Here is an 18,111-nt window from a genome sequence, read left to right as displayed (position 1 = left end):
CCTTTGAACTTGACACTGTTTGCATATGCCTTGAGTCCTCCTCCTCTCTGTAGCTCCTTGGCTGGCTCCCTGCTCCCTCCAGTCTTTGCATAATGCCATTTTCTTGGTGAATATTTTCTATGTAGTCACTTTTTCTTCTCTATCCCTTTTCCTTGTTTATTTCTCTTTAATAATATTTATTTTTATTCCTTTCCTCCAGTTTTTTTAAAGGACCACATGCAGCCCATCCTACCCTCAAATTCACTATATAGCTGAGGCTAGCCTTAAATTCCTGATCTTTCTTCTACTTCTCAAGTGCTAGAATTATAGACATGTGCCACCATGTCTGACTTTATTTCATCATTAATCATTTTATTAATCACATTTTTTACATATTTACTGAATAGACAAATGCTTTTTTAATTAAAAAAATTTATTATATATACAGTCCTCTGTCTGCATGTACACCTGCAGGCCAGAAGAGGGCATCGGATCACATTATAGATGGCTGTGAGCCACCATGTGGTTACTCGGAATTGAACTCAGGGGCTCTTGAAGAGCAGTCAGTGCTCTTAACCTCTGAGCCACCTCTCCAGCCCAACAAATACTTTTTTTTGTTGTTGTTGTTGTTTAAACTAAGACCATCAGATGTAATATGAACAGGTAAGCTAATAATATTGTGCATGGATATTAAAGACTGATACAGAACAATATTTACTTCAGTCCATGCTTTTGAAAGACCATAAAAAATATTAAAGCAAATGTTGACCTATCTATTAGTAACTGCATTTCAGTTTCATTATGTACAAACTTGTCATGTGATCAGCTTGCTGGGCTGTACGGATCAACAGAGTACACTTCTCGGGTTTCCAAGTGAAGAGCTCCTTCCTTAGGCCTTCTCTTTGTGTTGTAATTGCTAAAAGGAAGACATAAGAAAAAGAGGTCAAGTATGTGCTCACTAACTGTGGTTGTAGTGAGGACTCAGCTTTCTATCATTCCAGAAAGTTGTATTTTCATGTGTGATCTCATCTCATTTTCTTAAATATTAAACAGCATCGGCCCCACTTTTGAGAGCACCTACAAATAAATTACTAGCTCGGAAATTACTCAAGTTAGAAGCTGGCACTAGATTACTTATATTTATAAAATAATAAAAGCTCAAATATATTTCAATGAGTAGAAAATAAATTTAAGTAAGTTAGAAAATGGAATTGAAATAAGCGTTAGAAACTTTTAAAAACACACCTGTTGCTGGACGTGGTGCTACGTACATTTAATCCCAGCACTCGGGAGGCAGAGGCAGGCAGATCTCTGTGAGTTTAAGGCCAGCCTGATCTATAGAGTGAGTTCCAAGACTTCCAGGGCTGTTACTCAGAGAAACCCTGTCTCAAACAAAACAAAACAAAACAAAACAAAACACCCCACCCACCCAACCAACCAAACAAACAAAAAAACCTAGCAACAACAAAAACCTACCTGTCAAGTTCATATCAATTGAGACTCTAGAACATAGTGTCTCAGATGCTAATAAGTGATAATAAGCAAATAGGAATATTATAAATTATTTTTAGTTATTCCATTTTTTCAAATTTTCCTACACATGCTGTGTCCTAATAGCAAATTTGGAAACCACATTTTCTTGTGTGTGTGTGTGTGGTTTTTCAAGACAGGATTTCTCTGTTCAGCCTTGGCTGTCCTGGACTCCCTTTGTAGACCAGGCTGGCCTTGAACTCACAGCGATCCACCTGCCTCCCAATTACTGGGATTAAAGGTGTGCGCCACCACGCCTGTCTCATTTTCTATTTCTTTAAAAACCTAATTACTCTTGGCTAAAATTATCTTCTAGCTTCCTGTAAGAAAAGCTATGCAAATGACAGCCCAATTTTTGTTTTTTGGATACTCTCTCTCTTTTGAACTCCTATAGTAGCGCTCACCCTGCTTTCCCCCTTCTTGGCCTATGCTTTCTCCTCCCGCCTTTAAATATTACATCTCTTTGAGATCTATCCTCATTCTTACTTTCACCATTTTTGTTCTTGTAATCTCAAGACTTGCACTGTCTGTTACCTATGGAAGTGCGGGCCCCTTTAATTTCTACACCACAGATGTCTCATAATGCGGCCCCACACCCTGCCTCTCTCCCATCAGTGAACGCCTTTCCCTGGCGTCTTTTTATGTGTCTTTCCTGAATCACTAAGTTCTTTAAAGCAAAAGTCCCCTTTACCAAGGTGCTCCAGCCTTGCTAATGGATATGCAAATCTGAAAAACATATTTTTGTTTTAATCCCAGGTGTGGAATATGGGGCTGGCTGCTTCAGGTTGTCCACAGCAGCAGATTGTTTGCCTCATGTGGGCTCTGAGAGGGGGAGTGATCTTTGCCAGTTGTGGGTGATTTAATTCTGAGGATTCTGAGAGGGAGTAGATTCCAGAGCCCAGGGAGAGGGGGCAGGGAGCCTCCGAGAAAGGAGAGGCTGCTGCAGCTCCCCCTGCTGCTCCTGGTCACTGATGATGCAGTTTGACGAGAAGTTGGAGATATTCTGAAATGATTGGACTTGCCCCATGGAACCCGACCAGCAGGAAGTAGCTAAAGAGAACTCCGCCCCTCTCCCCACTAACCGTCTTTCTCTCCTACCTGGTGTTAAGGTAGTGGAAGGGAGTCGGGTGGAGAAGGGAGGTAGAGGCATAAGAAGCCAAAATAAAATAGATGAAAAAGCCACACACTACACCTTACTTCCCTGCAAGGATCTTACAGGTCAGTGTCTTGTCATGGCATACAAGGCTTTCTCAGGGTTCAGCTCATGGCCTTGCTAGATTTCCCTTAATGCCTGCTGAGTGGAGTGTTGTTAGCTCCATGGGTGTTAAAAACTGGCTTGTTTAAAAAATATATATAGTGCAGTCTAACTTAAATAAAAATAAAAACAGGTGCTGGGCGTGGTGGCACACGCCTTTAATCCCAGCACTCGGGAGGCAGAGGCAGGTGGATCGCTGTGAGTTCAAGGCTAGCCTAGTCTACAAAGTGAGTCCAGGACAGCCAAGGCTACACAGAGAAACTCTGTCTCGAAAAACAAAACAAAACAACAACAACAAAACCAAAGGGGCTTCCTTATTGCTATATTTGATTCTTGTGAATCAATGTAAGAAAAAAATAGGAGTTTATAGTATTTCTTAGTTCTATTAAGGCGCAGAACTACGACGTCCTCCTCACTCTGAAGCAGCACAGTGCCCACTCTGGTAATACTAGTGCAGACTTGATGTGGTGCACGGCCAACCATGCGAACTCACCGTTCTCTCTGTTTCAACACTATCACACAGAAGCAAACACTAAGCAGAACGACAGCTACTGTGCCTGCAGAAATGCCTGAAGGAGAAAAAATGAATATTTAATGCTGGAAAAACATGACATGTATTGCTAGGAACTGATTGGAGGGCCCACTTGTAAGGGCACAGAAGCTGTTAATACGATTTTCTAATGCATTTTCTAGCCATAAACATTGAATTACTGAATGATCATACTCGAGCTTTAAGTTTTTCTACTTGTATCTAGTCCATGTCTCGTCTGCAGCAACAGGTGCATGGACCTCCGGGCACCAGTCAACTTTCCACCAAGTGTTTTCTGTTCTTTTCAGTTTCATTGGTAAACAATCTTAATCCTGTGGTGTAATTAGGAACACAGGATACCAGAATCCCATGACTTTGCATAACAGCATTTGACTCATAGTTGTGAAGTATGCTTTGCTATAGCAGAATAAAATTACTTATTTCAATTGTACCAAATACCAAGAGCAAATGAGACTTTGAAATTTAAAACCTTAAAGAAAATTTCAACTCTAACCTAAGGGAACATTTCATAATGTGTCGTGAACATTAAAATGACCTTAAAACATGAAAGAAGATCAGATCCAATGTAGTAAAATGAAACATATTAATGTATAGAATGTAAAAACATCTAATTACATATATTTTTACAAAAAATTATAAGAACTTTCTCCAAGTCTTTAAGAAAACTCACCAGAAATAAGAGGAATAGTTGAGCCTAAGGAGAATAAAATAAATGAAGTATCAGTTTAGCAGTGCACACCAATGTCATCTAAGAACTATTACTATAATGTCCCAGAAGTCAGCACTCAGCTCCCTCTTAGTCTACTTATGAGGAGATACATACACACATACATTATGTATGTGTATATAGGTTCCCCAAGTCAAAATTCAGTGGATATCTCCCCACTTTTATTAGTTCAGTTGTGGGAGTTTATCGATACACTCGCCTTTCTAGTTAGTGACTTTTAGGATCAAATGAAAATATGAACTGTTATAATAGGTAAGTTGACATACTTTTGGAACACCTCTCAAGTTGGCAAGCACTTAAAAATCAGCCAAGAGGGATGTCTCACAGTTTTTTTTTTCCGAAATAAAAGGCTGTGAGTTTTATATTTTTGCTCCTTTTAGATTACTGTGCCCCTTTTGGTGTGATGTGCCCCCGTCCTCACTATACTTTTTTTGTATAGGCTACTGCCTTTGAGTTAGTCTGCTGGTGTGTCACTGTCCACCATGCCAGAGCTCCAGGAACTTTCTACACTGATAAACTCCATTTCCCCCCTTCCTGGGTGAAACACAAATAGCCGTGAGGCTATTGCACTTACGGTATTTGCACATAGCCAGGGGAGGGTCCCATTGGTGGTCACCCTGGCACTGGCTCTGTGGACTTCCCTCCAAGGTATAGCCGTCCTCACATTCCAAAGTCACAGTGGCTCCAAACCGATATGTTTTCCCAGACTGGAGACCGTTCTGGATTCCATTTACATCTTCAGGGAAGCTACAGTTCACCTCTGCAACGAAAGAAACCTTATTAATACAGAATCATGATTTGTCTTTTTACCAAAAAATTAGAAAGTGTCCTTACCAGAAAGGCTATGAAATCAACTTTTTCATTATCAGTAAGCAAAGTGTCACTGACTAGCGTAAGGCACTATCCCTGGGCAGTCTTTATTATCACCACTCTACAACTGCCTAACAAATTAAGCTGGATGGTTTTCTACTTTCATGTCTATGCTAACAGTATTTAAATAATTCTAATTCCTTCTTCTTAAAGAAACATGAAGGGACGAATGTAGAATATTAAATGGTCCAAATCACTGTTCTTTCTTGATTTCTTATCTTACTCTCCAATTCTTCATACATGGACATGCATTCTCATTTCTTCTTTTATATTTTGAGCACATGAGCCAATAGTGTTCAACTTGCAGCTTGCAGGTGACAGGTGGCCATAGTCAGCCTAGGATAGCTATGAATGTGACCTAACACATTTATCTCTCTCTCTTCTTTCCCCTCTGTCTGTCTCTGTCTCTCTGTCTCTGTCTCTGTCTCTGTCTCTCTCTCTCTCTCTCTCTCTCTCTCTCTCTCTCTCTCTCTCTCTCTCTCTCTCTCTCTGTGTGTGTGTGTGTGTGTGTGTGTGTGTGTGTACAAATACAGTATATGTGTGCAGGTGCTCTCAGAGGCCAGAAAATCCTATTTTTCTGAATTCTATCCACTGGATCTGGAGTTATAGAGACTGTGAACCATCCTGTGTGGGTGACAGTAAGTGAACTTGGGTCCTATGGAAGAACAGTATGCAGTCTTAACTATCAAGTCATCTTTCCCCCCAATTGCACAGTTCTTGATCTAGAATTTTGTATATGATAACATTGTTTTATATAAAAATTAGAAACTACCATGCCAATGTAAGACCTTGGACTTGAATCCTCACTGCCAGTTGTGACTTGGGTAAGTCACACATCTTTCTGAGACATTGGAACTTTGTATACCAAGCAGGGATAACAATAGGACCACTCTCCTATGGGTCCATGAACATTACATGAAATAATAAGGAACAGCATCTGACAGAAAGTGGAATCCTCAGCAGTATTATACACTGACTACTTACTCTTATTTCATACACGCTGTTGACAAAAAAAAAATGCCTTTATACAATTTTGTACAGAAAATGCCCATAATCTCAGCACCAAATAGGGAAACAAAATAAAAAAGCACTGTGATTTTTATTCACAGTCCTGAAGGCAGACAGTGGATATACTGTTTCCTCAGCATGTGTCCAGGATTGCAAGTATAGTCACATAAGAAAAGACATCCCAAGCCGGGCGTGGTGGCGCACGCCTTTAATCCCAGTACTCGAGAGGCAGAGGCAGGCTGATCGCTGTGAGTTCAAGGCCAGCCTGGTCTACAAAGTGAGTCCAGGACAGCCAAGGCTAACACAGAGAGACCCCGTCTCTCGAAAAATCAAAAAAAAGAAAGAAAAAAAGAAAAAAAAAGACATCCCATAATGGGTAGGAGCTGGGTATGAGCTTCCTGAACTGTGCCTTCAAGGCTTCAGATTGAAACCAGCTGTTGCATTCTTACAGTTCTGGAGTAGAATGCCTGTCCCTGGTGTTCGTGTGGGGAGTTTGCTCTCCAGGCCACCACCCTCTTAGGCCCCGCCATAGTTGGCAAACATTTAGAAATAGGGTCCTCTCCCTGTGGGACACCTTGAATACACTGTGACCCTTGCTACAAGCCGCAGAAAATAAACCCACCCATTGCCTTCAGAACAATAAAGCCTTGGCCATCATGTAAAAGTTCTTTTGGTTCCTGAGTCATCTTCCTTTTTGCTATCAGGAGTCTAATCAGATTCACAATCTTCTAGTACCAGCCTCCCCAGTTACAGCATTTTGGGCATGTAACATTACGCTAGCCTTTCCCTTGTGAAGGAATTATCTTAGAAGACTTTATGGAAGTCTTCTATAGGTGAAAGCTTTGGTGAATTTCCTTTTAAAAACCATTGTTAAGACAAACAAGTGTTTTGCTGTCATATTTCCTAAATAAATGAATAACTTAGTAAATTCTAGTGTATTTTCTTTTCTTTTTTTAAAGATTTATTTATTATTATGTATACAGTGGTTTTTTTGCCCACACGTACACCTGCAAGTCAGAAGAGGGCATCAGATCACATTACAGATGGTCATGAGCCACCATGTGGTTGCTGGGAATTGAACTCAAGACCTCTGGAAGAGCGGTCAGTGCTCTTAACCTCTGAGCCATCTCTCCAGCCCTTCTAGTGTATTTTCTTTAGTGGTCAGGGAGGGAGTGCTAAGAAGGCCTTCTTTACAATTGATATCCACAATCATATGACTGAAGGGTTAGGGATATTTTATCAAATGCACTCTTACCATAACTTTAACAATTGTGTGACTATAACCTTTGCTTAGAAATTACAAAAATCACCTCAGCTTCATACATACAAATGACTAAATGATTATTATCTATGTAGTTATACCATTTTTATTTTAAGATTTGGGATTAGTGTAGTAATTGATTTAATGTACCTAGTTAAATCATACTAACAATTTTAAGCTGAAAATGCTTAACAGAACATATATACTTGGGACAAATTACTTTGTTAGAAAGGACAAAGCAAACAAAGTACCTTTGCAGTAAGGGGCAGGTTGGCTCCAGGTACCCTCATGAGTACAGAGAAGAAGTGCCTCTCCAGTCAGAAGGTAACCTTGGTAACAGCTGTACATGACTGACATTCCAGGGGAAAACTGAGCTATATTCCCACCAGTGTGATTCCCATTGGCGATTGTGGATGGAGATCGACACCCTAAGAAAGCTTGGAGATCAACAAGAAAAGATTTTTAACTGGGCACAGAGTAACACTTAAACAACACAATCTCTGGGTAACAGCAACACAGAAAGGCAACCAAGCTAATTAGTTCATTCTCAAGTTTGGACAAATGTATGCTTTTCCTCTCTCTCTCTCTCTCTCTCTCTCTCTCTCTCTCTCTCTCTTTCTTTTCCTCTTTTCACCATATATGGTTAGAAGAAAAGAGTGAAAAGTATTATAATTTATCAGCCCATGGTATTCTATGACCTTTCCTTGGTTTGTCCTAAAGTAGTTGCGTTTACAACAGATTAGTCTGTTGTCATTCCTCTATGTAGAAAGTGGGCTATAATCTAAGTACGGCACATAGAGATAACCAGCAAACAAGTAAGTGAACCCACACCTCTGTGAAGTTTAATTTAGTGAGGCTGCACCTGACCACTTCTGATGAGGACAGTCACTAGCAGGAACAAGCTGTCAAATAACAGCTAAAATTATGAGACAATTTAGTGGGCTTGAAGGTCAGCTTCATTCTTCATAACATACATTATCCTTCTGGGTGACATAATATCCTTAAATATGAAAATTTCAAACAGTATTTTTGTCAAGTATTTGCCAATAATTATGCCCACTTTTCTAATTCTAAATTCATAAAAATGAAGAAATTAGAAATGGATCAATCTATAAGTTAATAATTTTCATTTCAGGTACCTTTGCTCAATGGAAAGGATAGAAAAAAATCAAGTGAGGGGAAAAAAGGCAGATAATCTTATGAAAGACTGACTGCTTTAGCTTTTAGATGCTTTAGGTAGAATGCAAACTCTTTATTTTGTAAAACATTTCCCTTTTTATCCATGAAAATGGCTTACCCTTTCTGATACAAGCTGGTACACCTGGTACCCATGTGTTATCAGTATGACACCTTATCAAATGACTGCCATTCATGATGAAGCCTTGATTGCAGACAAAATGTACTGTGTCATTATGGAAATATGCAGAACGAGTTTTGTTGAGTTTGTATCCATGTTTGACTTCTGGATCAGGGCAATGACTTAGAGGAGAATCTTGTAAGCACTGTGGTGGAGGTCCACTCCAAGATCCATGTCCTTTAGAATCACTTACACACTGCAAACTTTTCTCTCCCAGAAGATAGAACCCTTGGTCACACTTATAAGAGACTTCATTTCCATACAGGAAGTGCTCTGACATCATACCCGTGTGACGGCCATTTGCAACCTTTGGTGGGGGCTGACAATGAATAACTGCAGAAGAGATTTATAGAGTTTTTAAGTCTTCATCCCAATATAAAATAGAAACAAAACTAAACAAGCACCTTATATTTTAAATAAATAGAAAATTTGTTGCAGGATAATTGAATCCATTATGATCCCTGAGATTGTAAACTGTAAAAACCTGTCTTTTGTTTAGTGCGGTTGATCCCTAATATACACCTTTAATCCAAGAACTTTGTTTATTATACACAGGTGATTAAGGTGTTGTTTAGATAGCACTAGCATACACTTTTAACCCAAAAGCTTTCTGTACACAGGATTTAGTAAAGTTAAAAGGTAAAAAGATAGAGCAAAAATCCAGCTGATAGGAATTAAAGAGTAGGGAGGCTTTGAGTTGAGGGGTATTTAAGACAGCGTGCAGAAGGAGGAGGAGCTCTCGGCTTTGAGCTCTTGGGCTTTTAGCCTTTAGCTCTTTAGCTCCTCAGCTCCTCAGCTCCTCAGCTCCTTGGCCTTTGGCTTTTTGAGCTAGCAAGCCTTTGGCCTTGGGTTTTTTGGCCTTTTCTCCTTGGCTGTCAGCTCAGGTAGTGAGCCTTTTGGGCCATTTCCATCAGGACGTTAGCTGAGTAGGAAGGTCAGCTGGGTGCTGCCTCTGCCTCTCTGAGCTAGCAGGTTTTCACCCTAGCATCTGGCTCCTGGGTCTTTATTGGTAAAATAGAATTTTGGGATTTTCATTAAAAAACAAACAAACAAACAAAAATTGTTTAAGTTTTGGAAACTAGAGCATGCTTTTGGTTAAACAACTTTTTCAAATGTTATGCTTATATAACTAATACATACTCATTCCCCAAAATTTCAGAAAATAAAAGGAAGTATAAAAAAGAGAAATATAAGCTGTGTTCCCAGAACTATTGTCCACATATTTTTCTAATTAGCAAAATTAGTATACTCATATGCATATGGTAAGTACTCATTTATACTTGGCAATTTGTTTCTCAGTGCTAGTTTTCATCAAAATTAAAATATTTTCCACCGGGTGTGGTGGCACACGCTTTTAATCCCAGCACTCTGGAGGCACAGGCAGGCGTATCACTGTGAGTTCAAGGCCAGCCTGGTCTACCAAGTCTAGGACAGCCAAGGTTCACAGAGAAACCCTGTCTCAAAAACCAAAAACCAAAAACCAAAAACAAACCAAACAAAAAAAAAAAACCCCAAAATATTTTCCATGTCATACATAGCAAGGAGAAGTACAAGCTACTAAAGTGGTTGTAAACTTGCTCTCCACTAATTTATTTTCCCTTTCTAACTCCCTAATCCATGCTTGGCTTCCTTGTGCCCAAAATTTACCTGAACAGACTGCAATCTTCTGGAACCAAGTCCCATTCTTGGCATTTTGACACTTCTCATAAGTATGCCCAGTCACATGGTACCTAGAAAAAGATGTTATAATACATTTCTTCTCAATACTTTACTTCTGTGTCATAGACTGTACAACTGTAGAGGTACTTATAAATGAACCCTTTGGCATAGAGACTCTTAAACTTATGCTCATCCAAATCAGAAAACTATTTCTATATAAGAAACAGTCAGAAAAGCCCTTCCTCTGTCAGAAAAGCAGGAGGCACTCGTAGTTAGAGCACTGTGTGCAGGAGCGTGGCAGAATCCCTGAAGAGCTTTTAGCAAGATAAGCTGTGGGTAGAATTAACACACAATATAAAGCACGTGTTCTTTCTTAGAATGAATAACTTCACACTCACCCCCTTTGACAGGCTCTATTCACTGATTTTACATGTGAATCATCCCGAAGGCCATGGAGTTCTCTCATAGGCTCACATCCCTCTGGAGGGACAAAATTGAGGTTGCTTTTAGACTCCTCATAGCAAAAAGGAAGATGACTCAGGAACCAAAAGAACTTTCACATGATGGCCAAGGCTTTATTGTTCTGAAGGCAATGGGTGGGTTTATTTTCTGCGGCTTGTCGCAAGGGTCACAGTGTATTCAAGGTGTCCCACAGGGAGAGGACCCTATTTCTAAATGTTTGCCAACTATGGTGGGGCCTAAGAGGGTGGTGGCCTGGAGAGCAAACTCCCCACACGAACACCACGGATAGGCATTCTACTCCAGAACTGTAAGAACACAACAGCTGGTTTCAATCTGAAGCCTTGAAGGCACAGGTCAGGAAGCTCCTGCCCAGCTCCCACCCATTATGTGATGTCTTTTCTTATGTGACTATACTTGCGATCCTGGATACATGTCAAGGAAACAAATCTACGCGCTGTCTGCCTTCAGGATGTGAAGGCTCCTTCAGTTACTGAGTTGTCTCTGTTTTGGGTCTTTAAAAGGTCTTCTCATTATATATCTTAAATATGTTCCAAATCCAAGCTACACTTATGTCGGAACCACACTAGGACACATAAGAACTAACTTCCTGTGGAATGGAGGAAGTGTAAAGGTGGTCTGTGTCTTTCACTTTCACTTCATGACTCTTGTGTAGAGTGGGAGATAATAAATATAACTAAACCGTAGGAGCTGGAGATGTGGCTCATGTTTGCCTTGTTTTTACAAGGCCCCAAGTCTGATCTCCTGCCCCTTACTGTAAATAAATACATATTCAGATTCCCACTGGCTTTGCCTTCTTACCTTTCTCACAGTGTGGTACTTCAGGATCCCAGGTGTTATTGGCTTTACAACGGATCTCACTACTTCCAATCAAAATGTATCCATCATCACACTTTAATGTCACACTATCATTGTAGAAATATGGGGCTCCATTTTCAGTAAGCTTGAATCCGTTTCTGACATGGACATCTGCACACTGGACGTCAGGGAGGGAAAGTTTACAGAGAGGAGCAGGGCCACTCCAGGAGCCTCTTCCTCTCCGGTCACTTGTACAGCGGATGGTCCGTTCCCCGATGAGGTCGAATTGCACTCCTTCTTCTGGCCCAGGATGACACGTGTATGTGACCACAGTTCCATATGGAACATCATCTGAGGAACTCCCCGTATGTGTCCCATTGTGGATAACAGGAGGTGGCGGGCATGTGATTTCTAGGGACATGAAAAGATGCTGTAGACATCTCACCCAGGCTTAGAAGTGCAGCAGCCCTGACCGTGTGGTTTTTCTGGAGGGCACTGGCGAATGCTCATGCTGTGAGTTACATTAAACCTTACTGTGTATATAAAATCTGATTTAAACAAATTTCACTGAAATAAAATTGGTACTGAAAATGTACTTATTGTGAGATAGCAAGACCCAATAATCAACCAATAATTAATAATAATTATTAACCACATTGATAATTATTTTATCATAGTCAGTATGAGAATAAAAAGATGCAAGTCATCAAATCATGCTTTTGGAGTATTTGTTGCCACAGAGTCTACATATCTTACTGAGGACGGCCACTTATTGACTTGGGCCTACTGTACAATAGGAAGTTTCACTAGGAAATAAGTACAGTACCATTTTGTTCTAGTGACTTTGAACCCTGTAGCTTGGTAACACTACAGATGACGCTAGAGTTTCAGAGAAGTTATATATGTTGCCACACACGACAGCAGGAGCGGAATCTGAGTTCATATCTGACACCAATCTCCTGCCTCTTCACTAGACCTTGGTGTAACCTGAATTAGGGATTGTGGCTCAGGGACTCATCACTCTCTGTATTCTGAAAAATCCTAAACTGCAATGTAAACTTGGTAACTTAGTACAGGGAATTTGACTCATTAGAGAAGAAAGAGGCCACAAAAGAAAAGGGACAAAGTAGCTATAAAACTTGACAAAATAATGTATTAATTTCCATGGCATAGTTTAAAATAGAAAACTCATCTATATCCTGGCACTTTAAATCCTCTGTCAATTTTATTACTCACCTTTACAAAGACGAATCTCTATAAACCAAGGGATTGTACCTTGACACTGCTGATAAGCACTCTCACTTAGCTGGAACCTAGAGACAAAGAGGAACATCGTTTGGCCACATGGTTACCAACAAGCTAAGCAAGTGTTATGGGCTCAGAGTCCAACTGACAAATTTTAGGACAAAACAAACAGACCTCATTCAGGATGAGACATGCTTCACTCACCCTTCATCACAAGAAGAATTAACAGCTGTCCTGATAAACTGATTCTGAGGCCTCTTAAAAAGGTGTGGTCCTACTGGCTTACACTCTGCAACTAAGAGAAGATAAAAGGATGAATAACAGCACAAGGCAATCTTAAGCAAAATATCTGTATCTGGGGCACAGTACCTTTGCACTGGGGGGCACTGGGTGTCCACTTCCCTTCAGGGGTACAATGTATAGTGTCCTCTCCCACCAGTGAATAGCCAGGGTCACAGCTATATCTTATGGATGTACCAGGGTCAAAGTTGAGGAAGTGCCTATCTTCTTTTCGGCCATTGATGATTTTAGGAGGAGCCTGACATTCTAAAGGGAGAACAGATACGTGAAACAGTTTTAGCATAAATAGCAGAAACTGAGAAAAAGAAATCAAAATTAACATGATAATCCCGACCCTATGGTATCTGTCTGGAGAGAGGGCATTTTGTAGTTCTCGGGTAATTTCTGGTCATCATTTCTCAGTCATGTTTTCTTTTCTGTACTCAGGCTGCCACTGATCTATTTGATCGATTGCCATAACTCATCTCCTATCCCTCTAACTCTCTTTTTCTTTTTTCAAGATAGGATTTCACTACATAACTCAGGCTGATGTCAAATTCACAATCTTGTATCAGCCTCCCCAGGTAGAGCATTTTGGGGCATGTATCTTTACACCAGCCTTTCCCTTCTGAAGGAATTATCTTAGAAGACTGTATCTTCCATAAAGCTTTGGTGACTTTCCTTTTAAAAATCATTGTTAAGACAAACAAGTGTTTTGCTGACATATTTCCTAAAGAAATAGACAACTCAGTAAATTCTCATGTATTTTCCTTAGTGGTGGGGGGGAGTGCTAAGAAACCCTTCTTTACAACCTATATCCACAATCGTATGACTGAAGGCACAGGCACTACAAAAGGCCCTGTGTGAAGTCCATTCTCTAACTTTTTAAAATGGCTCATCATTTGTATTTTAGGCACCTACCCTTTTCACACACTGGTAGCGATGGCTCCCATCTGCCCTGGGCATTGCATCGAATTATCCTGCTGCCCTTCAAGGTGAAGCCAGATTCACAAGAAAATATCAAAGTGTCATTATATAAATATATATCTTTCGAAATAGATAGCATTTTCCCTCTATTGATCTGGGGTTGTAGACACTGAACTGCAGAAGCTGACAGTTCACAGTGTGGAGCAGGGCCACTCCAGACGCCAGTCTTCTGGCCTTCGTTGGTACAATGAATACTCTTCTCTCCAATAAGAATGAAGTTCACTCCTTTCTCTGGGCTTGAGTCACAGGTGTAAGTAACTGTGCTTCCATATGGTACATTTTCTGCATAGCTGCCTGTGTGTCTTCCATTAAGAACAGTTGGAGGTGGGGGGCAGAAAATTTCTAGAGACAGTAAAGGACAGTGATTTCGATTCTGCCATGAGTCATCCAGTCAGCGAATGCAATACAATTACAAATGTTATTTTAAAACTTTATTTTTGAGTATGTCTCGTTGGCTTATTTCTTAGTTCTAATTACCAAATACATGGTCTTCTTTATGTACATGGCTCAAGTTTCCTTACTAAGATTGTGTATTTCTGGGAGAAAGAAAAGCTGCTAGCTTGACTTGAGTTAAGGAAACAGAGCAAAAAAGCAACTAAAGGGTGTTGTAGTGCAGACCAGACCCTTTGGCCCTTAAGATTTCTAGGTTTTCATTTTGTTTTTTTTTTAAATTTGTTTTTGTTTTTAATATCTATCTATCTATCTATCTATCTATCTATCTATCTATCTATCTATCATCTATTTATAATAATCATCATCATCATCTATCTATTTATCAACTATCATCTATCATTTATTTCATCTATCATCACCTAGCTTCCTATCTGTCAATCATCTATCGTCTATTTCATCTATCAACTATCTATAATTTTAGAGAAAGTACATGCTCTTAGGAAAGCTAAGAATACAGTGTAATGTGGAATTTTGTGCTTCCTTAGAGACCACCGTTGTCTCACCTACCTTTACATACTGGCTTCTTGGTCCAGATAGCTTTCTGTTCAACAATTACACACTGACTAGAGGGTTGTCCTTGTAATTGGTACCTGGAGACAGGGGTTAAAATGTTGTCCTATTAGGCAGTTTGTGCTTTAAAACTGGCAGGCATGACTTCAAATCTACAGCAAATCCACTTAATTTGTACAGCTACTCTTTTAGGTATGCTCTTTTACTACCTCATTTCAAATTATTCCTGAATAACATGCAGGGTCATCCATGATCCTTCGGTAGGCTTTGTGGTTCACAGCAGGCACACAGAATCTACGCATGTTAAGTTTTACAGAGCCTCCTTACACTCACCCTTCGTTACAGGAGAAGAACACAGTGGTGCCAACCCGAAGACTCACAGGCCCTGTCACCTGCCCATTGGGAAACCTCCCTGGGTGTTCACACTTGGCCTCTGGGGAAAAATGGCAAGAACAAGAAATAAATCATGGCATATATCAAGTTATCCCCAAATAGATAAAGTAAATGTAAGATTACCTTTGCATGTGGGGATGAGACCATCCCAATCTCCTGAAGATAAGCACTTAATTGTCTTTTGTCCAATAAGCAAATAACCAGGTTCACAACTGTATGTCACAGATAACCCTGGGACAAACTGGCCAGCATGCTGTCCTGTGTGGTGTCCATTAGGAATTGTTGGAAGGAATGGGCACTCCAGAGGGAAATCTGTATCAATACACAAGGGAAAAAGCCATCAGATGATACACACTTCTAAGTCTAGATGACAGCTTAGGACCCAGATCTAAATGAGTAGCATGCAATCTGGGGTAACCAGTCACCATTAACTTTCAACTCATTCTCAAGCAGATGTGACACAATTGTTTTCATTTATGCAAAAACAATTGCAATTTTAGGGGGACGTGGTCTCACCAGGGAATCCTAGTTGGCCTGTAACCATGTAAATCAGGCTACTTTTGACTCGCAAAAGCCCATTTGCTTCTGCCTCCTAAGTGTGGAGATTAAAGGTGTGTACTATCATATCCAGCTTTATTGTGCCATTTCACTTTTTGTTTTATTATATGGATTTACTTTCACCTTGAGAAAAATTTGAGTTTCTAGAAAGGTTCAGTTTTATTCATCCTAAAGCCTTCAGAGAATTACCCTGACAGATATTACTAGTAAAGTTTATTGGTATCTTATACACAACATGTATCTAAATATTGCATTATTTATAATACCCATACTATTCTAGTTTCATTTTATTCCACAGCACAATATGGTTTTGATATTTTTAAATTTCAATATGCATAGAGACACCTAGGTCTTTAAGGATTGTTTTCCATAGACAACCCATTTTGATACTATCTTAAAAAAAAACCACTTTGCTCTAAGACTTTCCATTTGTCTACTGGTTAGTCAATCTACTGATATGTATAAATTAAATAAATATAATTCATAGTACTTGGGATTGAATGAGGCAAGCACTCTGTCACTGAGTTGCATCCATATTCCCTTTTGTTGCTTTTTATTTTGAGGCAAGGCCTGCACAGGAAGGTTTTAAAATCGCAGTGTGGCCCTGGCAGCCCTTGAACTTACACTACTCCTGCTCCAGCCTGCTGAGAAGTTGAGATTGCAGCTCTATGTTACCAGGCCAGAGTGAATCATATCTATAAACTATGCAGTATTCCTAAGTTCTCTAATATATTTAGAATTTATCAATGTTGTTCTTTATTTAAAAAATTTTGATAGTATAGTTTTGTCAAATATTGACAATTTCTATACTCATAGAATTAAACTTTGGATTTAGAGTAATTAGCAATATAAACCATAAGAAAAGAGAATAAAACATTCACAATAGTCTCTAGTTTTAAAGTTAGTTGATTTGAACTGGTACAGCCTAGGGCATGGTCAGTAGAGTAGGTCACTTGTGAACATGTCTGCAGAAGCCACAGGGCAGACCATTGAGCCAGATCACAATGAGTGGCTATGAGCAGATGAATCTTATAACCATTGGGCATATTTTTTGCTCCCAGATTCAAAATTTCCCACAGTCACCTGATGCCCATGGGCCCCACTAGCTCTTCATCCTTGGAAGACTTTCACAAAGATGTTACGTTCAGTGAAAATTTCCATAGTTATATCAAATTCTTTTACTTACTTGATATATTTTAAATGGATAGTTATAGTCCTTTCAACTAAGAAAATGCAGAAAGCCATCATTTTTCTCTTTCACTTGCTTGTTCCAGACCAGCGCATGTCCCTGCACCTCACACAATTCTTCCTTCAGGAGCATACAACAAATGGTCTGCCCATAAATGAAAGAGCATAGTCCTCAGTGAGACTTGGCTTCCATAGTCACACCTCTCACTGCTTGGCAGGCCTCAGATTTGATAAGCCTTTGCTTCCATAGAGGGCGTTCTTACCAGCTGGCTGACCCTAGGCATGGACGAGGTTTTGTTCCACACTTACCACTCTCACAGACTGGCAGCGGTGCTGGTCCCCACACTTTATTTGCTTGGCACCAGACGGTTTTGCTTCCTTTCATGGTGAAGTTGGCTCTACAGGTAAATGTCACAGAGTCTCCATGTCTGAATTGTGATTTAGAGTCTCTAGTTTTGGATCCCCCTGGTACTCTGGGCTCTGAGCAAATAGAGTTTTTATTAAAATGTTCACATATAGGAGGAGCTTTATCCCAAGTGGCAGTCACTTGATCTTTACTTATACAAAAAAGAGTCTTTTCTCCAATGATGCGGAAGCCATTTAAACAAGAGTATCTCACAACAGTTCCAGGACGTATGGGGGTAGAATAAGAGACTTGTCGAGTATTTTCCACTTTCGGGGGAGGGTCACAAGAAATCTCTGAAGAGAAGAAAAGAAACCAGGTAAATATATTGTACTTTCAGGGATTATTTCTATAGTTTTTTTGTACTCTAAACAATTTTAATAAACAAAGGGAAAATTTAAAATATGGTAATGACATTTTATGTAGGGAGTGAACACCAACTGTTGACATTTGAGCTTAATAGCCCTGGTTTCAAATCCTTACTGTCATTCAGTAGCTGTCAGACTTTAGGCAAGTCATGTCCTCCTTCAGCCCCAGTTTCCCAGTCTATAGTGTAGTTCAGGCTACATAAAGTGTAGTGAGAACATAATGAGACAAAACCGTGTGACACTGGCAAGCACA

The 18,111-nt window shown here is 39.8% G+C and overlaps 1 protein-coding gene across 3 annotated transcripts in view; it reads right to left on the bottom strand.

Moving 5' to 3' along the window:
• Positions 1–400: 400 nt before the first annotated feature.
• The window catches only part of LOC311604399 (complement receptor type 2-like), a 29,579-nt gene continuing 11,868 nt past the window's right edge, over positions 401–18,111 (bottom strand). For 2 of the 3 annotated variants that reach the window (XM_084794248.1, XM_084794250.1), the window contains 17 exons: positions 17,397–17,786; positions 15,465–15,653; positions 15,282–15,381; positions 14,946–15,028; positions 13,920–14,327; positions 13,089–13,265; positions 12,924–13,014; positions 12,711–12,787; positions 11,478–11,885; positions 10,595–10,676; positions 10,185–10,267; positions 8,478–8,870; positions 7,432–7,617; positions 4,616–4,801; positions 3,985–4,008; positions 3,258–3,333; positions 401–895 (listed from right to left, as the gene is read on the bottom strand). In XM_084794248.1, coding sequence (XP_084650374.1) covers positions 802–895; positions 3,258–3,333; positions 3,985–4,008; positions 4,616–4,801; positions 7,432–7,617; positions 8,478–8,870; positions 10,185–10,267; positions 10,595–10,676; positions 11,478–11,885; positions 12,711–12,787; positions 12,924–13,014; positions 13,089–13,265; positions 13,920–14,327; positions 14,946–15,028; positions 15,282–15,381; positions 15,465–15,653; positions 17,397–17,786 — 3,047 coding nt within the window. In that variant the 3' untranslated portion in view covers positions 401–801. The remainder of the gene's footprint in view (positions 896–3,257; positions 3,334–3,984; positions 4,009–4,615; positions 4,802–7,431; positions 7,618–8,477; positions 8,871–10,184; positions 10,268–10,594; positions 10,677–11,477; positions 11,886–12,710; positions 12,788–12,923; positions 13,015–13,088; positions 13,266–13,919; positions 14,328–14,945; positions 15,029–15,281; positions 15,382–15,464; positions 15,654–17,396; positions 17,787–18,111) is intronic. The other variant, XM_084794249.1, reaches the window with a different exon arrangement.

Source organism: Acomys minous (assembly GCF_964271855.1).
Source record: "Acomys minous genome assembly, chromosome: 1".
NCBI lineage: Eukaryota > Metazoa > Chordata > Mammalia > Rodentia > Muridae > Acomys > Acomys minous.
The sequence above is the reverse complement of the archived record's forward strand: the minus strand, read 5'-3'. Positions and strand labels throughout refer to the sequence as shown.